General features: G+C 49.5%; 2 protein-coding genes and 1 long non-coding RNA gene across 3 annotated transcripts; all 3 read left to right on the forward strand.

Moving 5' to 3' along the window:
• On the forward strand, window positions 1-8,020 carry LOC141731452 (gasdermin-A3-like). Its single transcript, XM_074557352.1, has 10 exons — window positions 1-157; window positions 1,792-1,906; window positions 3,980-4,015; window positions 4,196-4,361; window positions 4,433-4,526; window positions 4,943-5,011; window positions 5,266-5,408; window positions 5,600-5,750; window positions 6,457-6,530; window positions 6,662-8,020. The coding sequence occupies exons 1-10, from the start codon at window positions 1-3 to the stop codon at window positions 6,896-6,898; spliced, it is 1,242 nt and encodes a 413-aa protein (XP_074413453.1). The 3' UTR covers window positions 6,899-8,020.
• Window positions 8,021-8,546: 526 nt separating this feature from the next.
• LOC141731505 (gasdermin-A3-like) lies at window positions 8,547-26,487 on the forward strand. Its single transcript, XM_074557567.1, has 10 exons — window positions 8,547-8,640; window positions 20,759-21,024; window positions 21,192-21,387; window positions 22,988-23,153; window positions 23,225-23,318; window positions 23,729-23,776; window positions 24,026-24,180; window positions 24,375-24,525; window positions 25,233-25,306; window positions 25,441-26,487. The coding sequence occupies exons 2-10, from the start codon at window positions 20,805-20,807 to the stop codon at window positions 25,678-25,680; spliced, it is 1,344 nt and encodes a 447-aa protein (XP_074413668.1). The 5' UTR covers window positions 8,547-8,640; window positions 20,759-20,804; the 3' UTR covers window positions 25,681-26,487.
• Window positions 13,915-15,410, forward strand: LOC141731506 (uncharacterized). Its single transcript, XR_012583575.1, has 3 exons — window positions 13,915-14,054; window positions 14,218-15,045; window positions 15,226-15,410. It is a non-coding gene; the product is annotated as an uncharacterized LOC141731506 (long non-coding RNA).

Genomic DNA, 26,487 nt, shown 5'->3' on the forward strand with positions numbered 1-26,487 from the left:
ATGAGGGCAGGTGGCTACCACGTGTTTTGCGTCCGCTGTCGGGATCCCGCCTCTCTTCGCCAGTGCTTTGGCTCCGATGTGGAGCGACTTGTGCAGCTGACGAGCTTCCTGCAACGTCCATACGCCTTTTGCTGCGGCGTCCGCTTTGTCGTTGCCGGTCTGGAAGTAACCTTTGACTGGGTTGTGGCTGTTGATGTGAATGACTGACACGGTGCCCTGTCGCAAGGAGAGCGCTTCTTCCAGCATTAGGGCTGCTGCATGTTCCAGGTGGGAGGAGGCTGGATACGGCCCGGCTGCCCCCTCCCTCTCCCGTTTCCCTGAGGCCTGGATCTGTATTCCTTAGCCAAATGCCCCTTCCTTCCACATGCCCAGCATGGTCCCCTAAGTCCCCCCTAGCGTGATGGAGCAGCTGCTGATAGGCGTCTTGGCTGGGGGCAGTTTACTGCCAAGTGGCCTGCCTGGCCACACTCAAGGCATCAAGCTGGTTATTGCAGTGTGGACTGCTGCTTGGATGGGAACTAGGTGTTCTTCCTTTGCAACATGTCTGATCATGGCAGCTATATTAGACCCCTGAGGCAGTGACCTTAAAATGTCCTTGGTGGCTGAGTTGCATTGCTGGCATAGGCACTCCGCCGGCACAGGACCCTTCACCTCTGAAGGTAATGCAGAGGAATCTAATGCTGCCTGAAGACGGTCCAAAAACTGAGTGAAGCTCTCACTCTCACTCTGTTTTATACTTGACCATGGGGAGGGTTTGGCTATTACTTGGGAAGAAACATGGATGGCTTCTCGGGCAGCACGGGTTGTTGTCATAACCTCATGGGCCCGCAAGCCCTCTGCCTGCGCCTGGGGGATGATCATAGTGGGGTCTGTTCCCATTAACCTCTGTATGCTGGAGCCATGCAGTGGATGGTCAGCACCCGTTACCTGGGCTAGCTGCTTTATGCAGTTGTCCTCCCACTCTTGTTTAAAGATGATCATCCCTGCTCCATGGAAAATCATCCTGCACGTCTGCTTAATATCAAAGGGAAGCATGTCGTCCCCTCCAAAAACGCTGTCAATGAGTGTGGAAACCATAGCAGAATTAATTCCCTTGTCTGCAATCGCTTTAATAATTGCCTGCACGTCTTTTGGATTTACTGGGGAATAGGTCCTTTGGTTTCTGTCTGCCCCCCCCCACACAGAACGGGAACATCTGTGTGGCAGACGGAGCCCACTCTGCACACGCTATTTTTATTTTCCACCAGTCTGTAAGCGGGGTTCGGTCTTTCTCTGATAACCCCTTCACCCACGCGGGAGCGCTGTGACTAGTGACCTTACATGCCGCTGCTCTCTTTCTATTAAAACTAGAATCCGAGTTGGAACTCCCCCATCCCCTCTCGAGCTCAGAGCCCTAGTCCGAGCAGGAAATCGACTGGCTGGACGTTTCCAGCCTGCTCTGCTGTTTCCTCGGACTCCGACCGTGCCCCTTCCTGCGGGGGAGGTCCATGTCCCATGAGGACCTAATTGGAACTGAGCGCTCTGATTGATCTTACGCTCCTCCGTGGGGGCCGCCCCTTCTCCCCACTCGCCCGCACATGCATTGTTAAGCGAGCCATTGGCATTTCTACTCCCCACTACTCCCCGCCTCCTCCTTTCCGCGCTGCGCACGCAGTTCGGCGCCATTTTCCAACGCACACGCTGGGGAAGCGTTTTTATCGATCCCTGAGGAGTCCGACAATCCGGCCGCATCCCGCGCCTCCTCTGCGAGCCCCTGCCAAAACACCCACACGTGTTCCCCCCCCTCTGAAGGTAAGTCGGTCTGCTCGGGCGAATCCGGCGTTCGCGGTTCCGCGCGCTCGACCGGGTCAAAGTTCTCCGCGGTCTGTGTCGCCGCACCCACCCCCAACTGCGGCATGGCTAATAAGTAAGTTCGCGCGGCTTTCCAGGTTTCTTGCTCTTGTCGAGCTTTTTGCAGAGCCTGGATAACTCTGCCCCACGATTTTAGGGCTTTCCCTGAGCCTGAGGATATAATTTCCTCGGCTAGGGCTTTTGTACAATTATCCCACACCCCCAAATGGAGGACATCCACTGGGCTTTCTATAGCCCCAAGCTTAATCAGTCTCGTCAATGCAAGACTTAAATCCTTAAGCTTACACTCCATACCCCATTGTGCATGCATCTGAGTTACGACCTTCGCTATGGCCTCCATGGTCCGTGCTGGTCCGGGGGCGTCACCCTCGCTGCAGACGGTCCCGCCGCTGCAGCCGCCGTCCTCTGTCCAGGCGAATTCCCGTTCCCCGAGCTTCTTCCCGGGTGTCGGCACCAGTTGTTGCCTTCTGATATAAGGCAAGGCGACCTGGTTTCGAGGAACAGCACGGCGACCCAAACTCACCAGGGTCGCTCGGGCCAGAGAAGCACACAGATACCAATGTGGCAGACGGTCAAAGGCCTTTATTATCTCATCTCATGGGGTTTTATAGTCTAAGGGGTCTCTCTACATCAGAGGGGTCTGCAGTACCATCTATGGTTAGTAAGGAGTGGAAAGTTACCAGGAGTGGAAAGTTATTAGCATTACTATCGTTAGGGGGGCTGCATTCCTAGTTACATTCCTAGAGTGGTCTCTTATCTTAAGGGATTAGGGGAAAAGGAGTCCTACTGCTTTCCGTCACATCGCGTGATCTTCCGATCGCCTGTCCCTATCTACCACAGTTGATTCTGTGATTCTGTGCTATTATTTAAAGTCATTTGGCTTAACTTGTGTTCCCTCTTTCCCAAGGCACAAATCCCTTTGGTTGTGCTTCAAAACCTCAGCCACAGCCAGAATGTTAAAAAAACTCACCAAATTCAGTGTAAATCAAGTGGATGCATACAAAGAATTGGATCCTGTTGAGAGCATTGCAGACAATGAGCACTTCAGGCCTCTCTGCCTACTGATTAAAAAAAAAAAATCAAAACGCATATTCCACCCAGCTCCCTACTACCAGAAAACAGGCTTCATACTGCTTGATGTTCTGCTGCCTGGAGAAGATGGTACAAGCACAGGTAAAACCCAAATTTATCAATATGAATTTATCAAATATCACAGAAATTATTTTTGAACTGTTTGTGGCTGAACTCTACCAAGTTCCAGCTTTCTTCTGTGTGTGATATACTGACAGTGTTGAGTCTGTAATCCTGCTTAAGATAATGCATGGAATTGTTTCAGAGTCCCTCGATCAAGATTCCAAGCAATTCACTCTCACAAAAGTCACAGCTGATGAAGTTGATGGAGGTCTCAGCATTTAACTTGATCCTGCAAGTGTAGAGCTGAAAGGAGGTGCCTCCTTGTCCAATGGGTTTTCTGTCAAGATATAGAAGAAGAACATATCACAGCATGTCCTGGGGTGACGTTATGATGCTTGTATATCCCCATTCATCTGTTCTGTGCCTTTAAGACCGGCACTGAAGAGTGGAAGTTTTGTTTGGCTTTCTCTTATCAAGACACAGAGACAAGCAGTAGACAGAGCTGGTTTTTTTTTACTTCCAGCTTTGGGTTTGCTGCTTTTGCTTGCTGCTTTTGCTTGCTCTCTTTTTCTGCTCTTGCTTCTGCTCTGCTTTCTGCCTCTGCTTATTAGCTAGTTCTAGCTAAACAGTCCACATTGCTTCCTGGACTGTTTCTCCTCTCCTGTTCCTGTGACCATCTCGAACCTGCTCCGGACTGGGACCCGGGAACACCAAGGGTTCGGCTGCAGCGGCTGGCCCAGCGCCGGAGGGACTGAGAACAGAGCAACCACCCCCGAAAGAGACTTTCTGATTTTGCCATCTTTCTCAGAGCGGTGTCATCGGGTATTGTTCATTTTGTGTGCTGGGGGGTGCGGGGCCAGTCAAATAAACAGGTTCTTTCCACCGCTCTCCGAGGAATTTTTTCCCGAACCGGTTGGGGGGAGGGGCCGTGTGGGTTTCGCTTTCTGGAGGGGCCCTCCTTTGCAGATTCTTTAACAAATTTGCCCTAAACCAGTACACAGCAATACCTGGAGGCACTGACAAGAGAAAGGTAAGGAATGACAAAGGGAGCACACACGCTCCAGTCATCTCCCTCCAGCCTATGCCATGTTAAGAACGGTTTTTCAATAGCCAAAAACCAAAATCCAGGCTATGGGAAACCAACACATCCCCCCAGTTGTGTCAGCTGCACCTGGTGCTCCAAACCCTTCCCATCCTTTTCCTCTTTTAGGAAAATCAACATGGATCACTCCTTCATCCGTCAGCTCCAGAGAACTGGCATCAGGCTGTACGTGGTCAGTGAAACCCTCGAGGCCTCGGAGGAGGCCGTGTACGAGGAATCCACCAAGGCAGACGGGGGCTTCATGGCCAAATTTTATGCCACACTTTCTGCAAAGGTTTGGCTTCTCCCTCCCTGCTTCCCAACACCTGCACCCAGCTGTTCTAACTGGTTGTTTTCCTTCACCAGGGCACCAGAGAGCGCAACCAAGGTATAGTGATACCCAAGGGCTGCACGCTGGCCTTCAGGACCATCCTACTGCATATTAGAGATGGAGCATGGGGTAAGCAACTTGCAGAAATGACCAGTTTCTCCCTTCTAGAAAAGGTGCACAAGAGGAAGAACATTTTATGAAGAATCACCTGGCCCCAGATACATCCTAGACTTGTTTGTAAGGAGAGGGAGGCAGTGTGATGGACAGAAGTCACCTGAGGGCAGCCAGACAGCCCATGCAAGGTCAAAGAGCCACACAAGAAAGATCTTGTTTGGGCAGGGGTCAGTAAAAAATGGAAAGAAGGAAGTGTCTGATCTACTTTTGAGGAGCTGCAAAGCTCCTGGTGATAAATGGCACAGAGAAGAGAGTTTGGGTCTGAAATTTTCTGCTTGGAAGAAAAGAGCCAGGGAGAAAACAGGGTGGGTGAACCACCACCGGGAAGGCTGGTCTAGAAAACCATAAATGTCCTTTTTATCCTGCTACAGATCTGGTATATTTCCAAGACGAAGATGAAGATCATGTAGTTGAGGACAGGCAAGGTTATGCAGATGATGGTAAGGAATGTATTTTAATGCTTTCACATGCACAACATTTGGCTGCTTTGGGTAAGATGGAATCTGCCAGCATAAAACAAACCACCAGGAGAGATGGATTTTCATCTTCCCTGAGGTACCACAACTGCCCAAATTCCATATTGCTTCAGAAACACTCAGAGAAGTGTTTCAAACCCAGGTTTAGAGCTGCCTGTCCACTCCTAGAACTCAAGTGACAGATTTGGACTCATTCTCGTTTGTACATCCCTCGGCAGAAAAATTAGAAGAAGTGAGGACAGAAGTTAAAAAGTCCTGCCGAATTTTCTCTAAGTTGTCTCCTGACCTCCTGCTCATCATCTTAAACACCATCAAAGCTGTGATGACAGATGAAAACCTCCTTCAAGAGCTCAGCCAGAAAGTAAGTGAAGATTTTACTGACACAATTTATAAACACAGACACATCCACACCACTCCTCCTTTCCCACAAGTCACCTGCCCTGGGCCGCAACTGCCCGTCCAAAATTCCCTCTCTCAGCACAGCTCCCTGCTCAGGACAAGCAGCAGCCTCTGCCCTCTAATCCTGACATTTTATTTCCTTGTTCCCCACAGATGGAAGAAGTTCTTGAGGAAAATGATGGTTATGAGCTGAAAACCGAGAGCCCAGACTTAAAAGAACTCTTCAGCACCTTACAGCAATCCCCAAGACATCGTCTCCTTCAGCTGGCAGAAGGAATCACCTACGTCCTTGATGCTTTGCAGGGTGAGGCTTTGGGGCTTCAGGAGGGAAATCAAGACAGGGATGACTCCCACTCCTGCCATTCTCTCATTCCTTCCTCTCATACTCCTCCTCCTCTTCAAGGGGAATCAACATCAAAGTGCCATGGAGGGGAGAGGAGAGAAACCCCCTCTGCACCCAGCCAGGGCTCCCTGCTCCCTCAAAGTCTGGCCACAGCTTCCTCCCAAGGGCCAGCCCACATCTCTGCTCTGCTCACCAGCAACACGACCCAGGCCAATGGCTGCAGCTGTGTCTGGGACAGCTGGGTTGGATTTTGGGAAAGGTTCCTATCCCTGAGGGGGCTCAGGCACTGAACAGACTCCCCAGGCAATGCTCACAGCCCCAAGGCTGACACAGCTCCAGCAGGGCTTGGACAACACTCTCAGCACAGGGTGGCATTGTTGGGGTGTCTGTGCAGGGACAGGAGTTGCACATCAGTTATCCTTCTGGGTGCCTTCCAACTCCATAATCCATATGGGATATTGTGGGTAACACCCAGATCACTCTCACAGGGAGCCTGCACAAGTCATTTCTATTAAAACATCCAAAGAATCTTTGACCAAACAAACATTTCCTACAAGAAATGATCACCCTTCCCATCCTCTTCACTCTTTCCCATCCTGCTCACCAGTCCAGCCCACCACTAAGCTTGGTGCAATATTTCAGATACAAACCCAGTTTATTTCTACAGAGTTAATGGAGCATCAGCTGCTGCTGCTGCTGGAATCCTTGGAAAGGAAGATCGTGTCCCAACAGCTGAAACTGGTGAGAACACACATCACATTTGGCTCCTTTCAAGGGAGCTCAGACTATTGCAATTATAGCAACATCTCCATAGTGTCACAACTTGACTACTGATTAAAATAATGATTTTGCTTTTTTATTGTCATTTAAAGGTTGAAAACCTACTGAAATATGACCTGGAATATGAGATGGAGCCTTTTTCTGTGAAGGCCAGGCTGCTCTCTTTCCAACACGAGGAGGACCAGAAGTTAACCATTGCCCTAGTGGAGCTGAGTGGAGTGCACCTCCAGGAAGATGGATCAGCTATCCCAAGGGATCAACCCTTTGAGTCCGTGGCAGCCCTGTTTGCGGCCCTGTATGCCCTCAAACTCCTGAGTGGTTCCAAGTAGGAGGCATCTGGCCCTGCCCAGGGAACCTTTCCACAAGATGTTGGGAAATCTCTGCTGACAAGAAAATTTTCTCTCCCAATATCACCCTAGTTAATAATCAAGGTTGTTTTGGCTGGCAAAAGCAAATAATAGCTAGAATATTCAATATGGATGCTAAAGGCTGGATATCAAAGTGGATTTGTCTGTCTGTCTCCCCAAGAATACTCAGGGAAAACAGGAAAATCCACAAGCCCAAAGAATCACAGGTCTGGCACCACTGCTTCATGTAATCCTGCTTCCCTCAGAATGCTGCTGCTGCTGCTTCTGCAGTCTGCAGATGGGAAAGGGAAGGGCAAAGGGAATGGAAAGGAAAAGGGCGGAAAGGAAAAGGAAACAAAAGCCAAAAGAAACATCAGCAGTGGTTCACTTCCTCTGGTCCCTCTGTGTTTCAGCATGGGATCCATGAACTGTTGGTGTCAGGAAGATGGGGAAATCCCAGAGGTTTCACTGACACCTCCCTGGTTCCATCTCCCTGAGATGCTTGAGGGACACAGGCAGCACTTCAGAGCAATACTATAATACTCTCATTATCCCTTTATCAATAAAGAGCAGCTTCTTGCTAAGCAACTTGGTGGTCTCAAAGGCTGTTTCTTAATTTGGTGTCTTTTCTGTCCCATGGCACACCTGACAACCTCAGGATTGAGGCTGTACCAGAAATAAGGGCCCTTGATGTGGACACAGCAGTCTCATGTAGAAAACTTTCTAAAATAAAGTGTGGATATTTTTATTACTCATTCTAACAGAGTTCTAACGGACACTAATAAAAATAAAGTATTCAGGTAAAAAACTTGTGCTTGAGTCCTGGAATCATCACATGGATGGCTTTTGCTGTCAAACAAGCATGGCAATGTACCCAGCAGCCATGGAATGGCTCGGGTTGGAAGGCACCTTAATGCTCCAGGGCCATTCCCACCCCCTGCCATGGCAGGGACACCTTCCACCAGCCCAGGCTGCTCCAAGCCACATCCAGCCTGGCCTGGGACACTCCCAGGGATGGGGCAGCCTCAGCTTCTCTGGGAAACCTCTTCTGGGGCCAATCACCCTCACAGAGAGGAATTTCTTGCCAATATTCCCTCCCGAGTCCATTTCTCCATCTGTAAAAGAGAGGCAACATTATCTGGCTCGATAAAGTTGAAGCATGGAAGAACGGAATGGTTTTGTCTGAAGGGACCTTAAAGCCACCCAGTCCCACCTGCTGCCAGGGGCAGGGCACATTCCTGTCCAGTCTGATGTTGGACAGCTCCAGCCATGGGCTTACATCTACATCTGTAGAATTTTGAGTTTTCCACAGCCCCTATCACAGAATCTGCTCAAGGAAGACTCACACAAGCAATGGCCATTTTGAGGAAATGGAACACTTGGGAGGAGGATGGTGAATTGCTCCAACTGAGAATAACCCTGGGGAATAAGAACTCAGGTGTGAACAGCCAGGGAACCACCAGCATGGATCAGATCTAACACTGCCCCTGTCCTGGTGCTGCTTCCAGGAACCTACTTCAGCAAGAAAAGTCAATTTACTCTTTGCTCTGTGTTTGTGCGATGGGGCAAGCTTCTGTGGCAACTCACGGCTCCCATACTTAGCAAATACTTCCACACCTTTGGCAGAGAGCCAGAGAACTTCTCCCCAGTCCTGCTGCTCTCCAGAGGCCACATCACCTCAGCACCCCACGGTCTGCTCTGCACGCCCACCACCCCACAAACAGGTAAGTGCATCATCCCAGAGCTTGGGAAGGGGAGAAGGTTGGTGGGAGCTCGCTGTTAAGTGCTCTTGTTTAGTTTTTCTTCTCTTCTTGGAGACCTTCAAGGGAAAGAGCTCAGAAGGGCTAATAACAATGAGCACTGGCAGCTATTTATCTTTGGAATGGTTTAAACTCAAAGAGAGCAGGGTTGGATGGGGTATTGGGAAGGAATTCCTGTATGGTCAGGCACTGGCACACAGGCACACAGGCACACATCCCTGGAAGTGTCCAAGGCCAGGGCTTGCAGCAACATGGGATAGTGGAAGGTGTCCCTGACCATCTTAGGGAGAGGAATGGGATGAGCTTTAAGGTCCCTTCCCATATAAACCGTTCTGGATTGTCCAATTTCTCCTCTCCAGCTCTTTCCCGTAAAACACCAGAAAAGTGAAACTGAAACATTTTCAAAAAAAGAAGCTGTGTCAGAAAGGGAACTGGGATTTCTTTCTGGCCCTCAAACACCAGCTCTACCCTGTAGACCACCAGGGCCTGCCCAATAAGGCTGGGCTGATTTCTCTTTATTTTCGCAGACATTTGCCCCTAATATCAGCATCCTCAGAGTGTGCCTGCTCTGCTCTCTCTGCACAATCACTGAGGCTCAGCAGCAAAGGGGGACAAGGTCAAACAACCCACAGCTCCTGCTGCTTCCTCCCCCAAAGCTCCCTGTAACAACCCTGTGAAACTTGTGCCTTGGTGCTGCCTTCTGATATAAGGCAAGGCAACCTGGTTTCAAGGAACAGCACAGCGACCCAAACTCACTAGGTTCGCTCGGGCCAGAGAAGGTAACCAATATCCCGCATGGCCCGTGGGGATATTGGTGACCTTTGTGGGCAAGGCTTTGGGGTAGGTCATGTTTCTCCCTTTCTGTGCGCTTTTAATCACTTTGTTGGGTCCGACCGCTCGGGGTGCTGATGGTTGGAGCCTGATAATTCGCACATTCACCCTCTCTTTCGACCCTTGAAGGACTACTGTCCACGTTCTGCCTATGGTCCAACTAGGGTGATCTGGCTGCAAAACTGTCATGCTGTAGTCAGTGCATTTCCGAAATCTAGGGATTTTATGGTGGTTTCGATGGAAACTTCCCTGGAGGAAGACGGGTGTTTTGCAGCCGCTGGGTGCCCAGGTGAACTGTAAGAATTTGTTGGGCTTTTGTGGCTCCCACCCAGGCCCCGACGGTCTGGCATCTGTAACTATGGTTCGCAGCCTCAGTGCCCACAATATCCCCGCCCTGGGTGATTGCAGTAGCTTTTTCCTGGGTTTGAAGCTGGGCACCAGTAGGATAGGTACATGCGTATGGCATGTGGGGAATAGGGGTCTACCTTTGGTTGTCCTGGAAACAGGTCGGTAATGCGGAGCACGAAGGATGGGGCATTTGGTGTGGTGATTTCTTTGAGCACCTTGTCACTACTAAGGTGTCGCATGACCCACCTGAATGGCTGATGGGGGTAGTGATGTGGGCTGGCTTGCCCTCTGGCGACAAGCCCCAACAGCAAAATCACACAGAAACACCGTTGATGCCTGGGTCTCACCCGTGCGGGTCTCTCGGGCGCTGCCAAGCGGCTTGGTGGTCTGTCACTTTCCTCTGGAACGGGGATGTACACAACACGAGGACGCCCCATGAGCATGTCCTGTAAACAGAAACTCGCAATTCTAGTCAGTCTCATTCTGCTCATTGTGAAGGTTGGGCTTGATTGACTTAAGTGGACACCACCTGATTTTGCCGTCCTTTCTGACAGCTGCATACCTTCTCCCCGTGAGCATCAGCCTCCAGCCCCGTTCCCATTCGCCCAGCTCATTTCTAATTACAACCTGCGGGCCCTCCTCTAGCGCTCGGGTGGCCCAGTGCTTTTGAATGGGACTGTTTGTTTCATCTCCCCTAGGGAATTGATTCAGTGCTAGCAAAGCGGTTGCCAGCATACATGCCTGATCTCCTGGGGGAATGGAATTGGCAAAGCCCTCTGCCTTTGCCAATACTTCTAGCTTGGTTTTCAGGGTCTGGTTTGCTCTCTCCACTATGGCCTGCCCAGTACTGTTATACGGGATACCTTGCACTAATGTGATGCCCCATTTTGAGGCGAATTCTTGCACTGGTTTGGAGGTGAAATTGGAACCGTTGTCAGTTTTGATCTGCTTGGGGATACCAAGCCAAGCCATGGCTGTCAGCCAGTGCTGAATTGTGGCCTTGGAGTTAGTTTTGGGGTGCTGTGTGGCTGTGATCGTTCCGCTATAAGTGTCCACTGTCACTGCAAGCCACGCTTGGGGCTTCAGCAGTTGACACAAGGTGAAGTCCGACTGCCAGATCTCTGAAGGCTTGAGACCTCTCGGGTTGACCCCACAGGTCCATAGGGGTGACTTCTGGCAATGAGGGCAGGTGGCTACCACGTGTTTTGCGTCCGCTGTCGGGATCCCGCCTCTCTTCGCCAGTGCTTTGGCTCCGATGTGGAGCGACTTGTGCAGCTGACGAGCTTCCTGCAACGTCCATACGCCTTTTGCTGCGGTGTCCGCTTTGTCGTTGCCGGTCTGGAAGTAACCTTTGACTGGGTTGTGGCTGTTGATGTGAATGACTGACACGGTGCCCTGTCGCAAGGAGAGCGCTTCTTCCAGCATTAGGGCTGCTGCATGTTCCAGGTGGGAGGAGGCTGGATACGGCCCGGCTGCCCCCTCCCTCTCCCGTTTCCCTGAGGCCTGGATCTGTATTCCTTAGCCAAATGCCCCTTCCTTCCACATGCCCAGCATGGTCCCCTAAGTCCCCCCTAGCGTGATGGAGCAGCTGCTGATAGGCGTCTTGGCTGGGGGCAGTTTACTGCCAAGTGGCCTGCCTGGCCACACTCAAGGCATCAAGCTGGTTATTGCAGTGTGGACTGCTGCTTGGATGGGAACTAGGTGTTCTTCCTTTGCAACATGTCTGATCATGGCAGCTATATTAGACCCCTGAGGCAGTGACCTTAAAATGTCCTTGGTGGCTGAGTTGCATTGCTGGCATAGGCACTCCGCCGGCACAGGACCCTTCACCTCTGAAGGTAATGCAGAGGAATCTAATGCTGCCTGAAGACGGTCCAAAAACTGAGTGAAGCTCTCACTCTCACTCTGTTTTATACTTGACCATGGGGAGGGTTTGGCTATTACTTGGGAAGAAACATGGATGGCTTCTCGGGCAGCACGGGTTGTTGTCATAACCTCATGGGCCCACAAGCCCTCTGCCTGCGCCTGGGGGATGATCATAGTGGGGTCTGTTCCCATTAACCTCTGTATGCTGGAGCCATGCAGTGGATGGTCAGCTCCTGTTACCTGGGCTAGCTGCTTTATGCAGTTGTCCTCCCACTCTTGTTTAAAGATGATCATCCCTGCTCCATGGAAAATCATCCTGCACGTCTGCTTAATATCAAAGGGAAGCATGTCGTCCCCTCCAAAAATGCTGTCAATGAGTGTGGAAACCATGGCAGAATTAATTCCCTTGTCTGCAATCGCTTTAATAATTGCCTGCACGTCTTTTGGATTTACTGGGGAATAGGTCCTTTGGTTTCTGTCTGCCCCCCCCACACAGAACGGGAACATCTGTGTGGCAGACGGAGCCCACTCTGCACACGCTATTTTTATTTTCCGCCAGTCTGTAAGCGGGGTTCGGTCTTTCTCTGATAACCCCTTCACCCACACGGGAGCACTGTGACTAGTGACCTTACATGCCGCTGCTCTCTTTCTATTAAAACAAGAATCCGAGTTGGAACTCCCCCATCCCCTCTCGAGCTCAGAGCCCGAGTCCGAGTCCGAGCAGGAAATCCACTGGCTGGACGTTTCCGGCCTGCTCTGCTGTTTCCTCGGACTCCGACCGTGCGCCTTCCTGTGGGGGAGGTCCTTGCCCTATAAGGACCTAATTTGAACTGAGCGCTCTGATTGGTCTCACGCTCCTCCGTGGGGGCCGCCCCTTCTCCCCACTCGCCCACGCATGCGTTGTTAAGCGAGCCGTTGGCATTTCTGCCCCCCGCCTCCTCCTTTCCATGCTGCGCACGCAGTTCGGCGCCATTTTCCAACGCACACGCTGGGGAAGCGTTTTTATTGATCCCTGAGGAGTCCGACAATCCGGCCGCATCCCGCGCCTCCTCTGCGAGCCCCTGCCAAAACACCCACACGTGTTCCCCCCCCTCTGAAGGTAAGTCGGTCTGCTCGGGTGAATCCGGCGTTCGCGGTTCCGCGCGCTCGACCGGGTCAAAGTTCTCCGCGGTCTGTGTTGCCGCACCCACCCCCAACTGCGGCATGGCTAATAAGTAAGTTCGCGCGGCTTTCCAGGTTTCTTGCTCTTGTCGAGCTTTTTGCAGAGCCTGGATAACTCTGCCCCACGATTTTAGGGCTTTCCCTGAGCCTGAGGATATAATTTCCTCGGCTAGGGCTTTTGTACAATTATCCCACAGCCCCAAATGGAGGACATCCACTGGGCTTTCTATAGCCCCAAGCTTAATCAGTCTCGTCAATGCAAGACTTAAATCCTTAAGCTTACACTCCATACCCCATTGTGCATGCATCTGAGTTAACGACCTTCGCTATGGCCTCCATGGTCCGTGCTGGTCCGGGGGCGTCCCCCCCGCTGCAGACGGTCCCGCCGCTGCAGCCGCCGTCCTCTGTCCAGGCGAATTCCCGTTCCCCGAGCTTCTTCCCGGGTGTCGGCACCAGTTGTTGCCTTCTGATATAAGGCAAGGCGACCTGGTTTCGAGGAACAGCACGGCGACCCAAACTCACCAGGGTCGCTCGGGCCAGAGAAGCATGCAGATACCAATGTGGCAGACGGTCAAAGGCCTTTATTATCTCATCTCATGGGGTTTTATAGTCTAAGGGGTCTCTCTACATCAGAGGGGTCTGCAGTACCATCTATGGTTAGTAAGGAGTGGAAAGTTACCAGGAGTGGAAAGTTATTAGCATTACTATCGTTAGGGGGGCTGCATTCCTAGTTACATTCCTAGGGTGACCTCTTACCTTAAGGGATTAGGGGAAAAGGAGTCCTACTGCTTTCCGTCACATCGCGTGATCTTCCGATCGCCTGTCCCTATCTACCACAGTTGATTCTGTGATTCTGTGCTATTATTTAAAGTCATTTGGCTTAACTTGTGTTCCCTCTTTCCCAAGGGACAAATCCCTTTGGCATTGCTTCAAAAACTCAGCAAGAGCCAGAATGTATAGAAAAGTCACCAAATTCACTGTAAATCAAGTGGATGCATACAAAGAATTGGATCCTGTTGAGAGCATTGCAGACAATGAGCACTTCAGGCCTCTCTGCCTACTGATTAAAAAAAAAAAATCAAACCGCATATTCCACCCAGCTCCCTACTACCAGAGAACAGGCTTCATACTGGATGATGTGCTGCTGCCTGGAGAAGATGGTACAAGCACAGGTAAAACCCAAATTTATCAATATGAATTTATCAAATATCACAGAAATTATTTTTGAACTGTTTGTGGCTGAACTCTACCAAGTTCCAGCTTTCTTCTGTGTGTGATATACTGACAGTGTTGAGTCTGTAATCCTGCTTAAGATAATGCATGGAATTGTTTCAGAGTCCCTCGATCAAGATTCCAAGCAATTCACTCTTACAAAAGTCACAGCTGATGAAGTTGATGGAGGTCTCAGCATTTAACTTGATCCTGCAAGTGTAGAGCTGAAAGGAGGTGCCTCCTTGTCCAATGGGTTTTCTGTCAAGATATAGAAGAAGAACATATCACAGCATGTCCTGGGGTGACGTTATGATGCTTGTATATCCCCATTCATCTGTTCTGTGCCTTTAAGACCGGCACTGAAGAGTGGAAGTTTTGTTTGGCTTTCTCTTATCAAGACACAGAGACAAGCAGTAGACAGAGCTGGTTTTTTTTTACTTCCAGCTTTGGGTTTGCTGCTTTTGCTTGCTGCTTTTGCTTGCTCTCTTTTTCTGCTCTTGCTTCTGCTCTGCTTTCTGCCTCTGCTTATTAGCTAGTTCTAGCTAAACAGTCCACATTGCTTCCTGGACTGTTTCTCCTCTCCTGTTCCTGTGACCATCTCGAACCTGCTCCGGACTGGGACCCGGGAACACCAAGGGTTCGGCTGCAGCGGCTGGCCCAGCGCCGGAGGGACTGAGAACAGAGCAACCACCCCCGAAAGAGACTTTCTGATTTTGCCATCTTTCTCAGAGCGGTGTCATCGGGTATTGTTCATTTTGTGTGCTGGGGGGTGCGGGGCCAGTCAAATAAACAGGTTCTTTCCACCGCTCTCCGAGGAATTTTTTCCCGAACCGGTTGGGGGGAGGGGCCGTGTGGGTTTCGCTTTCTGGAGGGGCCCTCCTTTGCAGATTCTTTAACAAATTTGCCCTAAACCAGTACACAGCAATACCTGGAGGCACTGACAAGAGAAAGGTAAGGAATGACAAAGGGAGCACACACGCTCCAGTCATCTTCCTCCAGCCTATGCCATGTTAAGAACGGTTTTTCAATAGCCAAAAACCAAAATCCAGGCTATGGGAAACCAACACATCCCCCCAATTGTGTCAGCTGCTCCTGGTGCTCCAAACCCTTCCCATCCTTTTCCTCTTTTAGGAAAATCAACATGGATCACTCCTTCATCCGACAGCTCCAGAGAACTGGCATCAGGCTGTACGTGGTCACTGAAACCCTCGAGGCCTCAGAGGAGGCCGTGTACAAGGAATCCACCAAGGCAGACGGGGGCTTCAAGGCCAAATTTTATGCTTCATTCTGTGCAAAGGTTTGGCTTCTCCCTCCTTGCTTCCCAACACCTGCACCCAGCTGTTCTAACTGGTTGTTTTCCTTCACCAGGGCACCAGAGAGAGCAACCAAGGTATAGTGATACCCAAGGGCTGCACGCTGGCCTTCAGGACCATCCTACTGCACATTAGAGATGGAGCATGGGGTAAGCAACTTGCAGAAATGACCAGTTTCTCCCTTCTAGAAAAGGTGCACAAGAGGAAGAACATTTTATGAAGAATCACCTGGCCCCAGATACATCCTAGACTTGTTTGTAAGGAGAGGGAGGCAGTGTGATGGACAGAAGTCACCTGAGGGCAGCCAGACAGCCCATGCAAGGTCAAAGAGCCACACAAGAAAGATCTTGTTTGGGCAGGGGTCAGTAAAAAATGGAAAGAAGGAAGTGTCTGATCTACTTTTGAGGAGCTGCAAAGCTCCTGGTGATAAATGGCACAGAGAAGAGAGTTTGGGTCTGAAATTTTCTGCTTGGAAGAAAAGAGCCAGGGAGAAAAGAGGGTGGGTGAACCACCACTGGGAAGGCTGGTCTAGAAAACCATAAATGTCCTTTTTATCCTGCTACAGATCTGGTATATTTCCAAGACGAAGATGAAGATCATGTAGTTGAGGACAGGCAAGGTTATGCGGATGATGGTAAGGAATGTATTTTAATGCTTTCACATGCACAACATTTGGCTGCTTTGGGTAAGATGGAATCTGCCAGCATAAAACAAACCACCAGGAGAGATGGATTTTCATCTTCCCTGAGATACCACAACTGCCCAAATTCCATATTGCTTCAGAAACACTCAGAGAAGTGTTTCAAACCCAGGTTTAGAGCTGCCTGTCCACTCCTAGAACTCAAGTGACAGATTTGGACTCATTCTAGTTTGTACATCCCTCGGCAGAAAAATTAGAAGAAGTGAGGACAGAAGTTAAAAAGTCCTGCCGAATTTTCTCTAAGTTGTCTCCTGACCTGCTGCTCATCATCTTAAACACCATCAAAGCTGTAATGACAGATGAAAACCTCCTTCAAGAGCTCAGCCAGAAAGTAAGTGAAGATTTTACTGACACAATTTATAAACACAGACACATCCACACCACTCCTCCTGTCCCACAAGTCACCTGCCCTGGGCCACAACTGCCCGTCCAAAATTCCCTCTCTCAGCACAGCTCCCTGCTCAGGACAAGCAGCAGCCTCTGCCCTCTAATCCTGACATTTTATTTCCTTGTTCCCCACAGATGGAAGAAGTTCTTGAGGAAAATGATGGTTATGAGCTGAAAACCGAGAGCCCAGACTTAAAAGAACTGTTCAGCACCTTGCAGCAATCCCCAAGACATCGTCTCCTTCAGCTGGCAGAAGGAATCACCTACGTCCTTGATGCTTTGCAGGGTGAGGCTTTGGGGCTTCAGGAGGGAAATCAAGACAGGGATGACTCCCACTCCTGCCATTCTCTCATTCCTTCCTCTCATACTCCTCCTCCTCTTCAAGGGGAATCAACATCAAAGTGCCATGGAGGGGAGAGGAGAGAAACCCCCTCTGCATCCAGCCAGGGCTCCCTGCTCCCTCAAAGTCTGGCCACAGCTTCCTCCCAAGGGCCAGCCCACATCTCTGCTCTGCTCACCAGCAACACGACCCCGGCCAATGGCTGCAGCTGTGTCTGGGACAGCTGGGTTGGATTTTGGGAAAGGTTCCTATCCCTGAGGGGGCTCAGGCACTGAACAGACTCCCCAGGCAATGCTCACAGCCCCAAGGCTGACACAGCTCCAGCAGGGCTTGGACAACACTCTCAGCACAGGGTGGGACTGTTGGGGTGTCTGTGCAGGGACAGGAGTTGCACATCAGTTATCCTTCTGGGTGCCTTCCAACTCCATAATCCATATGGGATATTGTGGGTAACACCCAGATCACTCTCACAGGGAGCCTGCACAAGTCATTTCTATTAAAACATCCAAAGAATCTTTGACCAAACAAACATTTCCTACAAGAAATGATCACCCTTCCCATCCTCTTCACTCTTTCCCATCCTGCTCACCAGTCCAGCCCACCACTAAGCTTGGTGCAATATTTCAGATACAAACCCAGTTTATTTCTACAGAGTTAATGGAGCATCAGCTGCTGCTGCTGCTGGAATCCTTGGAAAGGAAGATCGTGTCCCAACAGCTGAAACTGGTGAGAACACACATCACATTTGGCTCCTTTCAAGGGAGCTCAGACTATTGCAATTATAGCAACATCTCCATAGTGTCACAACTTGACTACTGATTAAAATAATGATTTTGCTTTTTTATTGTCATTTAAAGGTTGAAAACCTACTGAAATATGACCTGGAATATGAGATGGAGCCTTTTTCTGTGAAGGCCAGGCTGCTCTCTTTCCAACACGAGGAGGACCAGAAGTTAACCATTGCCCTAGTGGAGCTGAGTGGAGTGCACCTCCAGGAAGATGGATCAGCTATCCCAAGGGATCAACCCTTTGAGTCCGTGGCAGCCCTGTTTGCGGCCCTGTATGCCCTCAAACTCCTGAGTGGTTCCAAGTAGGAGGCATCTGGCCCTGCACAGGGAACCTTTCCACAAGATGTTGGGAAATCTCTGCTGACAAGAAAATTTTCTCTCCCAATATCACCCTAGTTAATAATCAAGGTTGTTTTGGCTGGCAAAAGCAAATAATAGCTAGAATATTCAATATGGATGCTAAAGGCTGGATATCAAAGTGGATTTGTCTGTCTGTCTCCCCAAGAATACTCAGGGAAAACAGGAAAATCCACAAGCCCAAAGAATCACAGGTCTGGCACCACTGCTTCATGTAATCCTGCTTCCCTCAGAATGCTGCTGCTGCTGCTTCTGCAGTCTGCAGATGGGAAAGGGAAGGGCAAAGGGAATGGAAAGGAAAAGGGCGGAAAGGAAAAGGAAACAAAAGCCAAAAGAAACATCAGCAGTGGTTCACTTCCTCTGGTCCCTCTGTGTTTCAGCATGGGATCCATGAACTGCTGGTGTCAGGAAGATGGGGAAATCCCAGAGGTTTCACTGACACCTCCCTGGTTCCATCTCCCTGAGATGCTTGAGGGACACAGGCAGCACTTCAGAGCAATACTATAATACTCTCATTATCCCTTTATCAATAAAGAGCAGCTTCTTGCTAAGCAACTTGGTGGTCTCAAAGGCTGTTTCCTGATTTCGTGTCTTTTCTGTCCCATGGCACACCTGACAACCTCAGGATTGAGGCTGTACCAGAAATAAGGGCCCTTGATGTGGACACAGCAGTCTCATGTAGGGAACTTTCTAAAATAAAGTGTGGATATTTTTATTACTCATTCTAACACAGTTCTAACGGACACTAATAAAAATAAAGTATTCAGGTAAAAAACTTGTGCTTGAGTCCTGGAATCATCACATGGATGGCTTTTGCTGTCAAACAAGCATGGCAATGTACCCAGCAGCCATGGAATGGCTCGGGTTGGAAGGCACCTCAAGGCTCCAGGGCCATTCCCACCCCCTGCCATGGCAGGGACACCTTCCACCAGCCCAGGCTGCTCCAAGCCGCATCCAGCCTGGTCTGGGACACTCCCAGGGATGGGGCAGCCTCAGCTTCGCTGGGAAACCTGTTCTGGGGCCAATCACCCTCACAGAGAGGAATTTCTTGTCGATATTCCCTCTCGAGTCCATTTCTCTATCTGTAAAAGAGAGGCAACATTATCTGGCTCGATAAAGTTGAAGCATGGAAGGACCGAATGGTTTTGTCTGAAGGGACCTTAAAGCCACCCAGTCCCACCTGCTGCCAGGGGCAGGGCACATTCCTGTCCAGTCTGATGTTGGACAGCTCCAGCCATGGGCTTACATCTACATCTGTAGAATTTTGAGTTTTCCACAGCCCCTATCACAGAATCTGCTTAAGGAAGACTTACACAAGCAATGGCCATTCTGAGGAAATGGGACACTGGGGAGGAGGATGGTGAATTGCTTCAACTGAGAATAACCCTGGGGAATAAGAACTCAGGTGTGAACAGCCAGGGAACCACCAGCATGGATCAGATCTAACACTGCCCCTGCCCTGGTGCTGCTTCCAGGAACCTACTTCAGCAAGAAAAGTCAATTTACTCTTTGCTCTGTGTTTGTGCGATGGGGCAAGCTTCTGTGGCAACTCACGGCTCCCATACTTAGCAAACATTTCCACGCCTTTGGCAGAGAGCCAGAGAACTTCTCCCCAGTCCTGCTGCTCTCCAGAGGCCACATCACCTCAGCACCCCAGGGTCTGCTCTGCACGCCCACCACCCCACAAACAGGTAAGTGCATCATCCCAAAGCTTGGGTAGGGGAGAAGGTTGGTGGGAGCTCTCTGTTAATTGCTCTTGTTTAGTTTTTCTTCTCTTCTTGGAGACCTTCAAGGAAAAGAGCTCAGAAGGGCTAATAACATTGAGTACTGGCAGCTATTTATCTTTAGAATAATTTAAACTCAAAGAGAGCAGGGTTAGATGGGGTATTGGGAAGGAATTCCTGTATGGTCAGGCACCGGCACACAGGCACACCGGCACACATCCCTGGAAGTGTCCAAGGCCAGGGCTTGGAGCAACCTGGGATAGTGGAAGGTGTCCCTGACCATCTTAGGGAGAGGATTGGGATGAGCTTTAAGGTCCCTTCCCATCCAAACCGTTCTGGATTGTTCAATTTCTCCTCTCCAGCTCCTTCCTGTAAAACACCAGAAAAGTGAAACTGAAACTGTTTCATAAAAAGAAGCTGTGTCAGAAAGGAAACTGGGATTTCTTTCTGGCCCTCAAACACCAGCTCTACCCTGTAGACCACCAGGGCCTTCCCAATAAGGCTGGTCTGGGCTGATTTCTCTTTATTTTCGCAGACATTTGCCCCTAATATCAGCATCCTCAGAGTGTGCCTGCTCTGGTCTCTCTGCACAATCACTGAGGCTCAGCAGCAAAGGGGGACAAGGTCAAACAACCCACAGCTCCTGCTGCTTCCTCCCCCAAAGACCCCTGTAACAACCCTGTGAAACTTGTGCCTTGGGTAATACTGGTCATTATTTTGAAAATTTTTACTAATTAAAGAAATACTTTGTTACAACATCCTGCTTAAGCTGCACCAGGGGAAGTTTTGCTTAGACATCAGGAAAAAATTCTTCACTGAAAGAATGATAGGGCACTGGAATCATCTGCCCAGAGAGGAGGTGGAGTAATCATCCCTGGCCATGTTTAAAAAAAGACTGGACATGGCACTCAGTGCCATGATTTAGTTGATGCGGAAATGTTAGCTCATGGGTTGGACTAGATGATCTCAAAGATCTTTTCTCACCTAGTTGATTCTGTGATTCTGTGCTATTATTTAAAGTCATTTGGCTTAACTTGTGTTCCCTCTTTCCCAAGGCACAAATCCCTTTGGCTTTGCTTCAAAACCTCAGCCACAGCCAGAATGTTTAAAAAAGTCACCAAATTCATTGTAAATCAAATGGATCCGTGCAAAGAATTGGATCCTGTTGAAAGCATCGTACACAATGAGCACTTCAGGCCTCTCTGCCTACTGATTAAAAAAAAAAAATCAAACCGCATATTCCACCGAGCTCCCTACTACCAGAGAACAGGCTTCACACTGGATGATGTGCTGCTGCCTGGAGAAGATGCTACAAGCACAGGTAAAACCCAAATTTATCAAATACAAATTTATCAAATACCATAGATAATATCATTTTTGAACTGTTTGTGGCTGAACTATACCAAGTTTCAGCTTTCCTGTGTGTGTCGTATACTGACAGTGCTGAGTCTGTAATCCTGCTTAAGATAATGCATGGAATTGTTTCAGAGTCCCTCCATCAAGAATCCAGCCAATTCACTCTCACAAAAGTCAGTGCTGACCAAGTTGATGGAGGTCTCAGCATTTCACTTGATCCTGCAAGTGTAGAGCTGAAAGGAGGTGCCTCCTTGTCCAAAGGGTTTTCTGTCAAGCCACAGAAGAAGAGCATATCACAGCAACACCTGGAGGCACTGAAAAGAGAAAGGTAAGGAATGACAAAGAGATCAGACATGCTCCAGTCATATCCCTTCAGAACACACCAGGTTAACAATGGATCTTCAACTGCCAAAAACCTAGATTAAAACTTTAGGGCATGAATTTCCCCTAACTAGACCCTAACAAGGAAATGGAGTGCCAAGGTTCCCCCTAATCCTCCTCTTCCACAGGCTTATCCCCCTCTCATGGTTAGACACTGACTAAAGTTCATTCTCTCTTCCGTTACAGCTGGGCAGAGGAGAGAGAAGAAATTAAACAAAGGGTTCGTGAGTCGAGATAAGGACCTTGAGAAAGCACTCAAAGGGTAAAACAGGCTCAGCAGAGAGGTACAAAGCAAGTTATTACTAACAAAATCAGAGGAGGATAATGAGAAATTAACTAAGCCCTTAAAAAGATCTTTTGTTCCACAGCACCTCATTCCTTCCCACTAGAAGTGCCCAGGAAAGGGCATGGGTGTTTTGGTCAGTTCACCATCCAAGGTTTTTTTCTGCTGCTCAGGGAGAGGAGTCCTTCCCCTGCTATGCTGTGGGAGTCCATTCCCATGGGAGACACTTCTCCATGAACTTCTCCAGCGTAGTTCCAAATCTCACGAGCAGCAGTCCTGCCAAAACTGCTGCAATGGGAGTCCTTCCCATGGGCAACAGTCCTCTCAAAACTGCTGTGGTGTTGGTCACTCTTCCACATGGGCAGTCTTACAAGGACAGGCTGCTCCAGCCTGGAAGCAGGGGCCCACATTCTCCAATGGGTCTCCCACTGGATCACAGCCTCCTTCAGACATCAATCCACTCCAGCATGGGCACCTCCCACATGGGCTGTGGGTGGATCTCTGCATCCCCCACAGATCCCCATGGATCCCCACGGGCTGTGGAGCACAGCTGCTTCACCATGACATGCTTCACCACAGCCTGCAGAGGAATCTTGGCTCTGGCACCTGGAGCACCTCCTGCCCCTCCTTCTCCACTGACCTTGGTGTCTCCATGGTTTTTGCCTCATGTGTTCTCTTCTCTTCTCTTCTCTTCTCTTCTCTTCTCTTCTCTTCTCTTCTCTTCTCTTCTCTTCTCTTCTCTTCTCTTCTCTTCTCTTCTCTTCTCTTCTCTTCTCTTCTCTTCTCTTCTCTTTCTCTTTCTCTTCTCTTCCCTCTCCTCTCCTCTCCTCTCCTCTCCTCTCCTCTCCTCTCCTCTCCTCTCCTCTCCTCTCCTCTCCTCTCCTCTCCTCTCCTCTCCTCTCCTCTCCTCTCCTCTCCTCTCCTCTCCTCTCCTCTCCTCTCCTCTCCTCTCCTCTCCTCTCCTCTCCTCTCCCTAGGAAAAACCTGAGTCCCAATTTGTTTTGATCTTCTTCTTAAGTATGTTATCACAGAAGGGTTACCATCATCTCCCATTGGCCCAGGCTTGGCCAGCAGCATGTCCATCTTCAGAGCCATCAGGGATTGGCTCTGCTGGGCATGGTGGAAGCTTCTGGCAACTTCTCACAGAAGCCACCTCTGTAGACCCCCACTACCAAAATCCAGGCCATGGAAAACCAACACATCCCCCCAGTTGTGTCAGCTGCTCCTGGTGCTCCAAACCCTTCCCATCCTTTTCCTCTTTTAGGAACATCAACATGAATCACTCCTTCATCCGTCAGCTCCAGAGAACTGGCATCAGGCTGTACGTGGTCACTGAAATCCTCGAGGCCTCAGAGGAGGCCGTGTACGAGGAATCCACCAAGGCAGACGGGGGCTTCATGGCCAAATTTTATGCCACACTTTCTGCAAAGGTTTGGCTTCTCCCTCCTTGCTCCCCAACACCTGCATCCAGCTGTTCTAACTGGTTGTTTTCCTTCACCAGGGCACCAGAGAGTGCAACCAAGGTATAGTGATACCCAAGGGCTGCACGCTGGCCTTCAGGACCATCCCGCTGCACATTAGAGATGGAAAATGGGGTAAGCAACTTGCAGAAATGACCGGTTTCTCCCTTCTAGAAAAGGTGCACAAGAGGAAGAACATTTTATGAAGAATCACCTGGCCCCAGATACACCCTAAACTTGTTTGTAAGGAGAGGGAGGCAGTGTGATGGACAGAAGTCACCTGAGGGAGGCCAAACAGCCCATGCAAGGTCAAAGAGCTACACAAGAAAGATCTTGTTTGGGCAGGGGTCAGTAAAAAATGGAAAGAAGGAAGTCTCAGATCTATTTTTCAGGAGCTGCAAAACTCCTGGTGATAAATGATACGGAGAAGAGAGTTTGGGTCTGATATTTTCTACTCAGAAGAATCAAGGTGAAAACAGGGTGGGTGACCACCAGTGAAAAGGCCGGTGTAGAACACGGTAAATGTCCTTTTTATCTTCTTTCAGATCTGGGTTATATCTCAATAGAAGACTATGGAAAACCCGTTCAACAAGGTGATCATAAGTAATGTACTTTAAAGCTTGCACTTACACAACTTTTGCCTGCTTTGGGTAAGACAGAACCTCCCAGCATAAAACAAAGCACCAGGAGAGATGCATTTGCCTCTTCCCTGACCTGTAACAACTGCCCAAATTCCATATCGCTTCAAAAACACTCACAGAAGGGTTTCACACTCCAGGTTTAGAGCTGCCTGTCCACTCCTAGAATTCAAGTGACAGATTTGGACTCATTCTGATTAACAGGTGGCTCAGTGGGAAAATTAGGAGTAATGGGGAGAGAAGTTGAAATCCGCTGTCAAATCTTCTCTGAGTTGTCTCCTGACCTGCTGCTCATCATCTTAAACACCATCAAAGCTGTGATGAGAGATGAGAACCTCCTTCAAGAGCTCAGCCAGAAAGTAAGTGAAGCTTTTCTCACTGACACAATTTATAAACACAGATACATCCACACCACTCCTCCTGTCCCAAAAGTCACCTGCCCTGGGCCACAACTGCCCGTCCAAAATTCCCTCTCTCAGCACAGCTCCCTGCTCAGGACAGGCAGCAGCCTCTGCCCTCAAATCCTGACATTTTATTTCCTTGTTCCCCACAGATGGAAGAACTTCTTGAGGAAAATGATGGTTATGAGCTGAAAACTGAGAGCCCAGACTTAAAAGAACTCTTCAGCACCTTACAGCAATCCCCAAGACATCGTCTCCTTCAGCTGGCAGAAGGAATCACCTACGTCCTTGATGCTTTGCAGGGTGAGGGCTTCAGGAGGGAAATCAAGGCAGGGATGACTCCCACTCCTGCCATTTTCTCATTCCCTCCTCTCATACTCCTCCTCCTCCTCAAGTGGAATCAACATGAAAGTGCCATGGAGGGGAGAGGAGAGAAACCCCCTCTGCACCCAGCCAGGGCTCCCTGCTCCCTCAAAGTCTGCCACAGCTTCCTCCCAAGGGCCAGCCCACATCTCTGCTCTGCTCACCAGCAACACAACCCAGGCCAATGGCTGCAGCTGTGTCTGGGACAGCTGGGTTGGATTTTGGGAAAGGTTCCTATCCCTGAGGGGGCTCAGGCACTGAACAGACTCCCCAGGCAATGCTCACAGCCCCAAGGCTGACACAGCTCCAGCAGGGCTTGGACAACACTCTCAGCACAGGGTGGGACTGTTGGGGTGTCTGTGCAGGGACAGGAGTTGCACATCAATTATCCCTGTAGGTGCCTTCCAACTCCATATCCCACATGGGGTATTGTGAGTAACAGCCTGATCACTCTCACAGGGAGCCTGCACAAGTCATTTCTATTAAAACATCCAAAGAACTTTGACCAAAGTAGCATTTCCTACAGGAAATGATCACCCTTCCCATCCTCTTCACTCTTTCCCATCCTGCTCACCAGTCCCAGCCCACCAGCAACCTTCATCAACTTGCTGGGAGGTTTTGGATCCAAACCCAGTTTATTTCTGCAGAGTTAACAGAGGATCAGCTACTGCTGCTGCTGGAATCCTTGGAAAGGAAGATTGTGTCCCAACAGCTGAACCTGGTGAGAACACACATCACACTTGGCTCCCTTCAAGGGGAGGCAGATTATTTAAAATCTAGCAACATTTCCATAATGATGATACAAGTTGAAAACTGATTAAAATAATGATTTTGCTTTTTTATTGCCATTTAAAGGTTGCACACCTACTGAATCCCAACCTACTGTTTGAGAATCTTTGGCCTTACTTTGTGGATCCTGGACTGCTGTCCTTCCCACGCAAGGAGGACCAGATGTTAACCATTGCCCTGGTGGAACTGAGTGGAGTGCAGCTCCAGGAAAATGGATCAGCTCTCCCTAGGAATAAACCCTACGAGGCTGTGGCAGCCCTGTTAGTGGCCCTGTACACCCTCCACCTCCTGAGCAGTTCCAAGTAGGAGGTGCCTGGCCCTGCACAGGGAGCCCCTCCACAAGATGTTGGGAAATCACTGCTGACAAGAAAATTTTCTCTCCCAATATCACCCTAATTAATGCTCAAGGTTGCTTTGGCTGGCAAAAGCAAATTTAAAGCAAGAAAACTCAATATGGATGCTAAAGGCTGGATATCAAAGTGGATTTGTCTGTCTGTCTCCCCAAGAATACTTAGGGAAAACAGGAAAATCCACAAGCCCAAAGAATCACAGGTCTGGCACCAGTGCTTCATGTAATCCTGCTTCCCTCAGAATGCTGCTGCTGCTGCTTCTGCAATCTGCAAATGGGAAAGGGAAGGGCAAAGGGAATGGAAAGGAAAAGGCAAAGGAAAAGAGAGGAAATGAAAAGGAAACAAAAGCCAAAAGAAACATCAGCAGTGATTCACTTACTCTGGTCCTTCAGTGTTTCAGCATGGGATCCATGAACTGTTGGTGTCAGGAAGATGGGGAAATCCCAGAGGTTTCACTGACACCTCTCCCGTCCCATCTCCCTGAGATGCTTGAGGGACACAGGCAGCACTTCAGAGCAATACTACAATACTCCCATTATCACTTTATCAATAAAGAGCAGCTTCTTGCTAAGCAACTTGGTGGTCTCAAAGGCTGTTTCTTAATTTGGTGTCTTTTCTGTCCCATGGCACACCTGACAACCTCAGGATTGAGGCTGTACCAGAAATAAGGGCCCTTGATGTGGACACAGCAGTCTCATGTAGAAAACTTTCTAAAATAAAGTGTGAATATTTTTATTACTCATTCTAACACAGTTCCAATGGA

The sequence above is a fragment of the Zonotrichia albicollis genome, chromosome 23, assembly GCF_047830755.1.
Source record: "Zonotrichia albicollis isolate bZonAlb1 chromosome 23, bZonAlb1.hap1, whole genome shotgun sequence".
Lineage (NCBI taxonomy): Eukaryota > Metazoa > Chordata > Aves > Passeriformes > Passerellidae > Zonotrichia > Zonotrichia albicollis.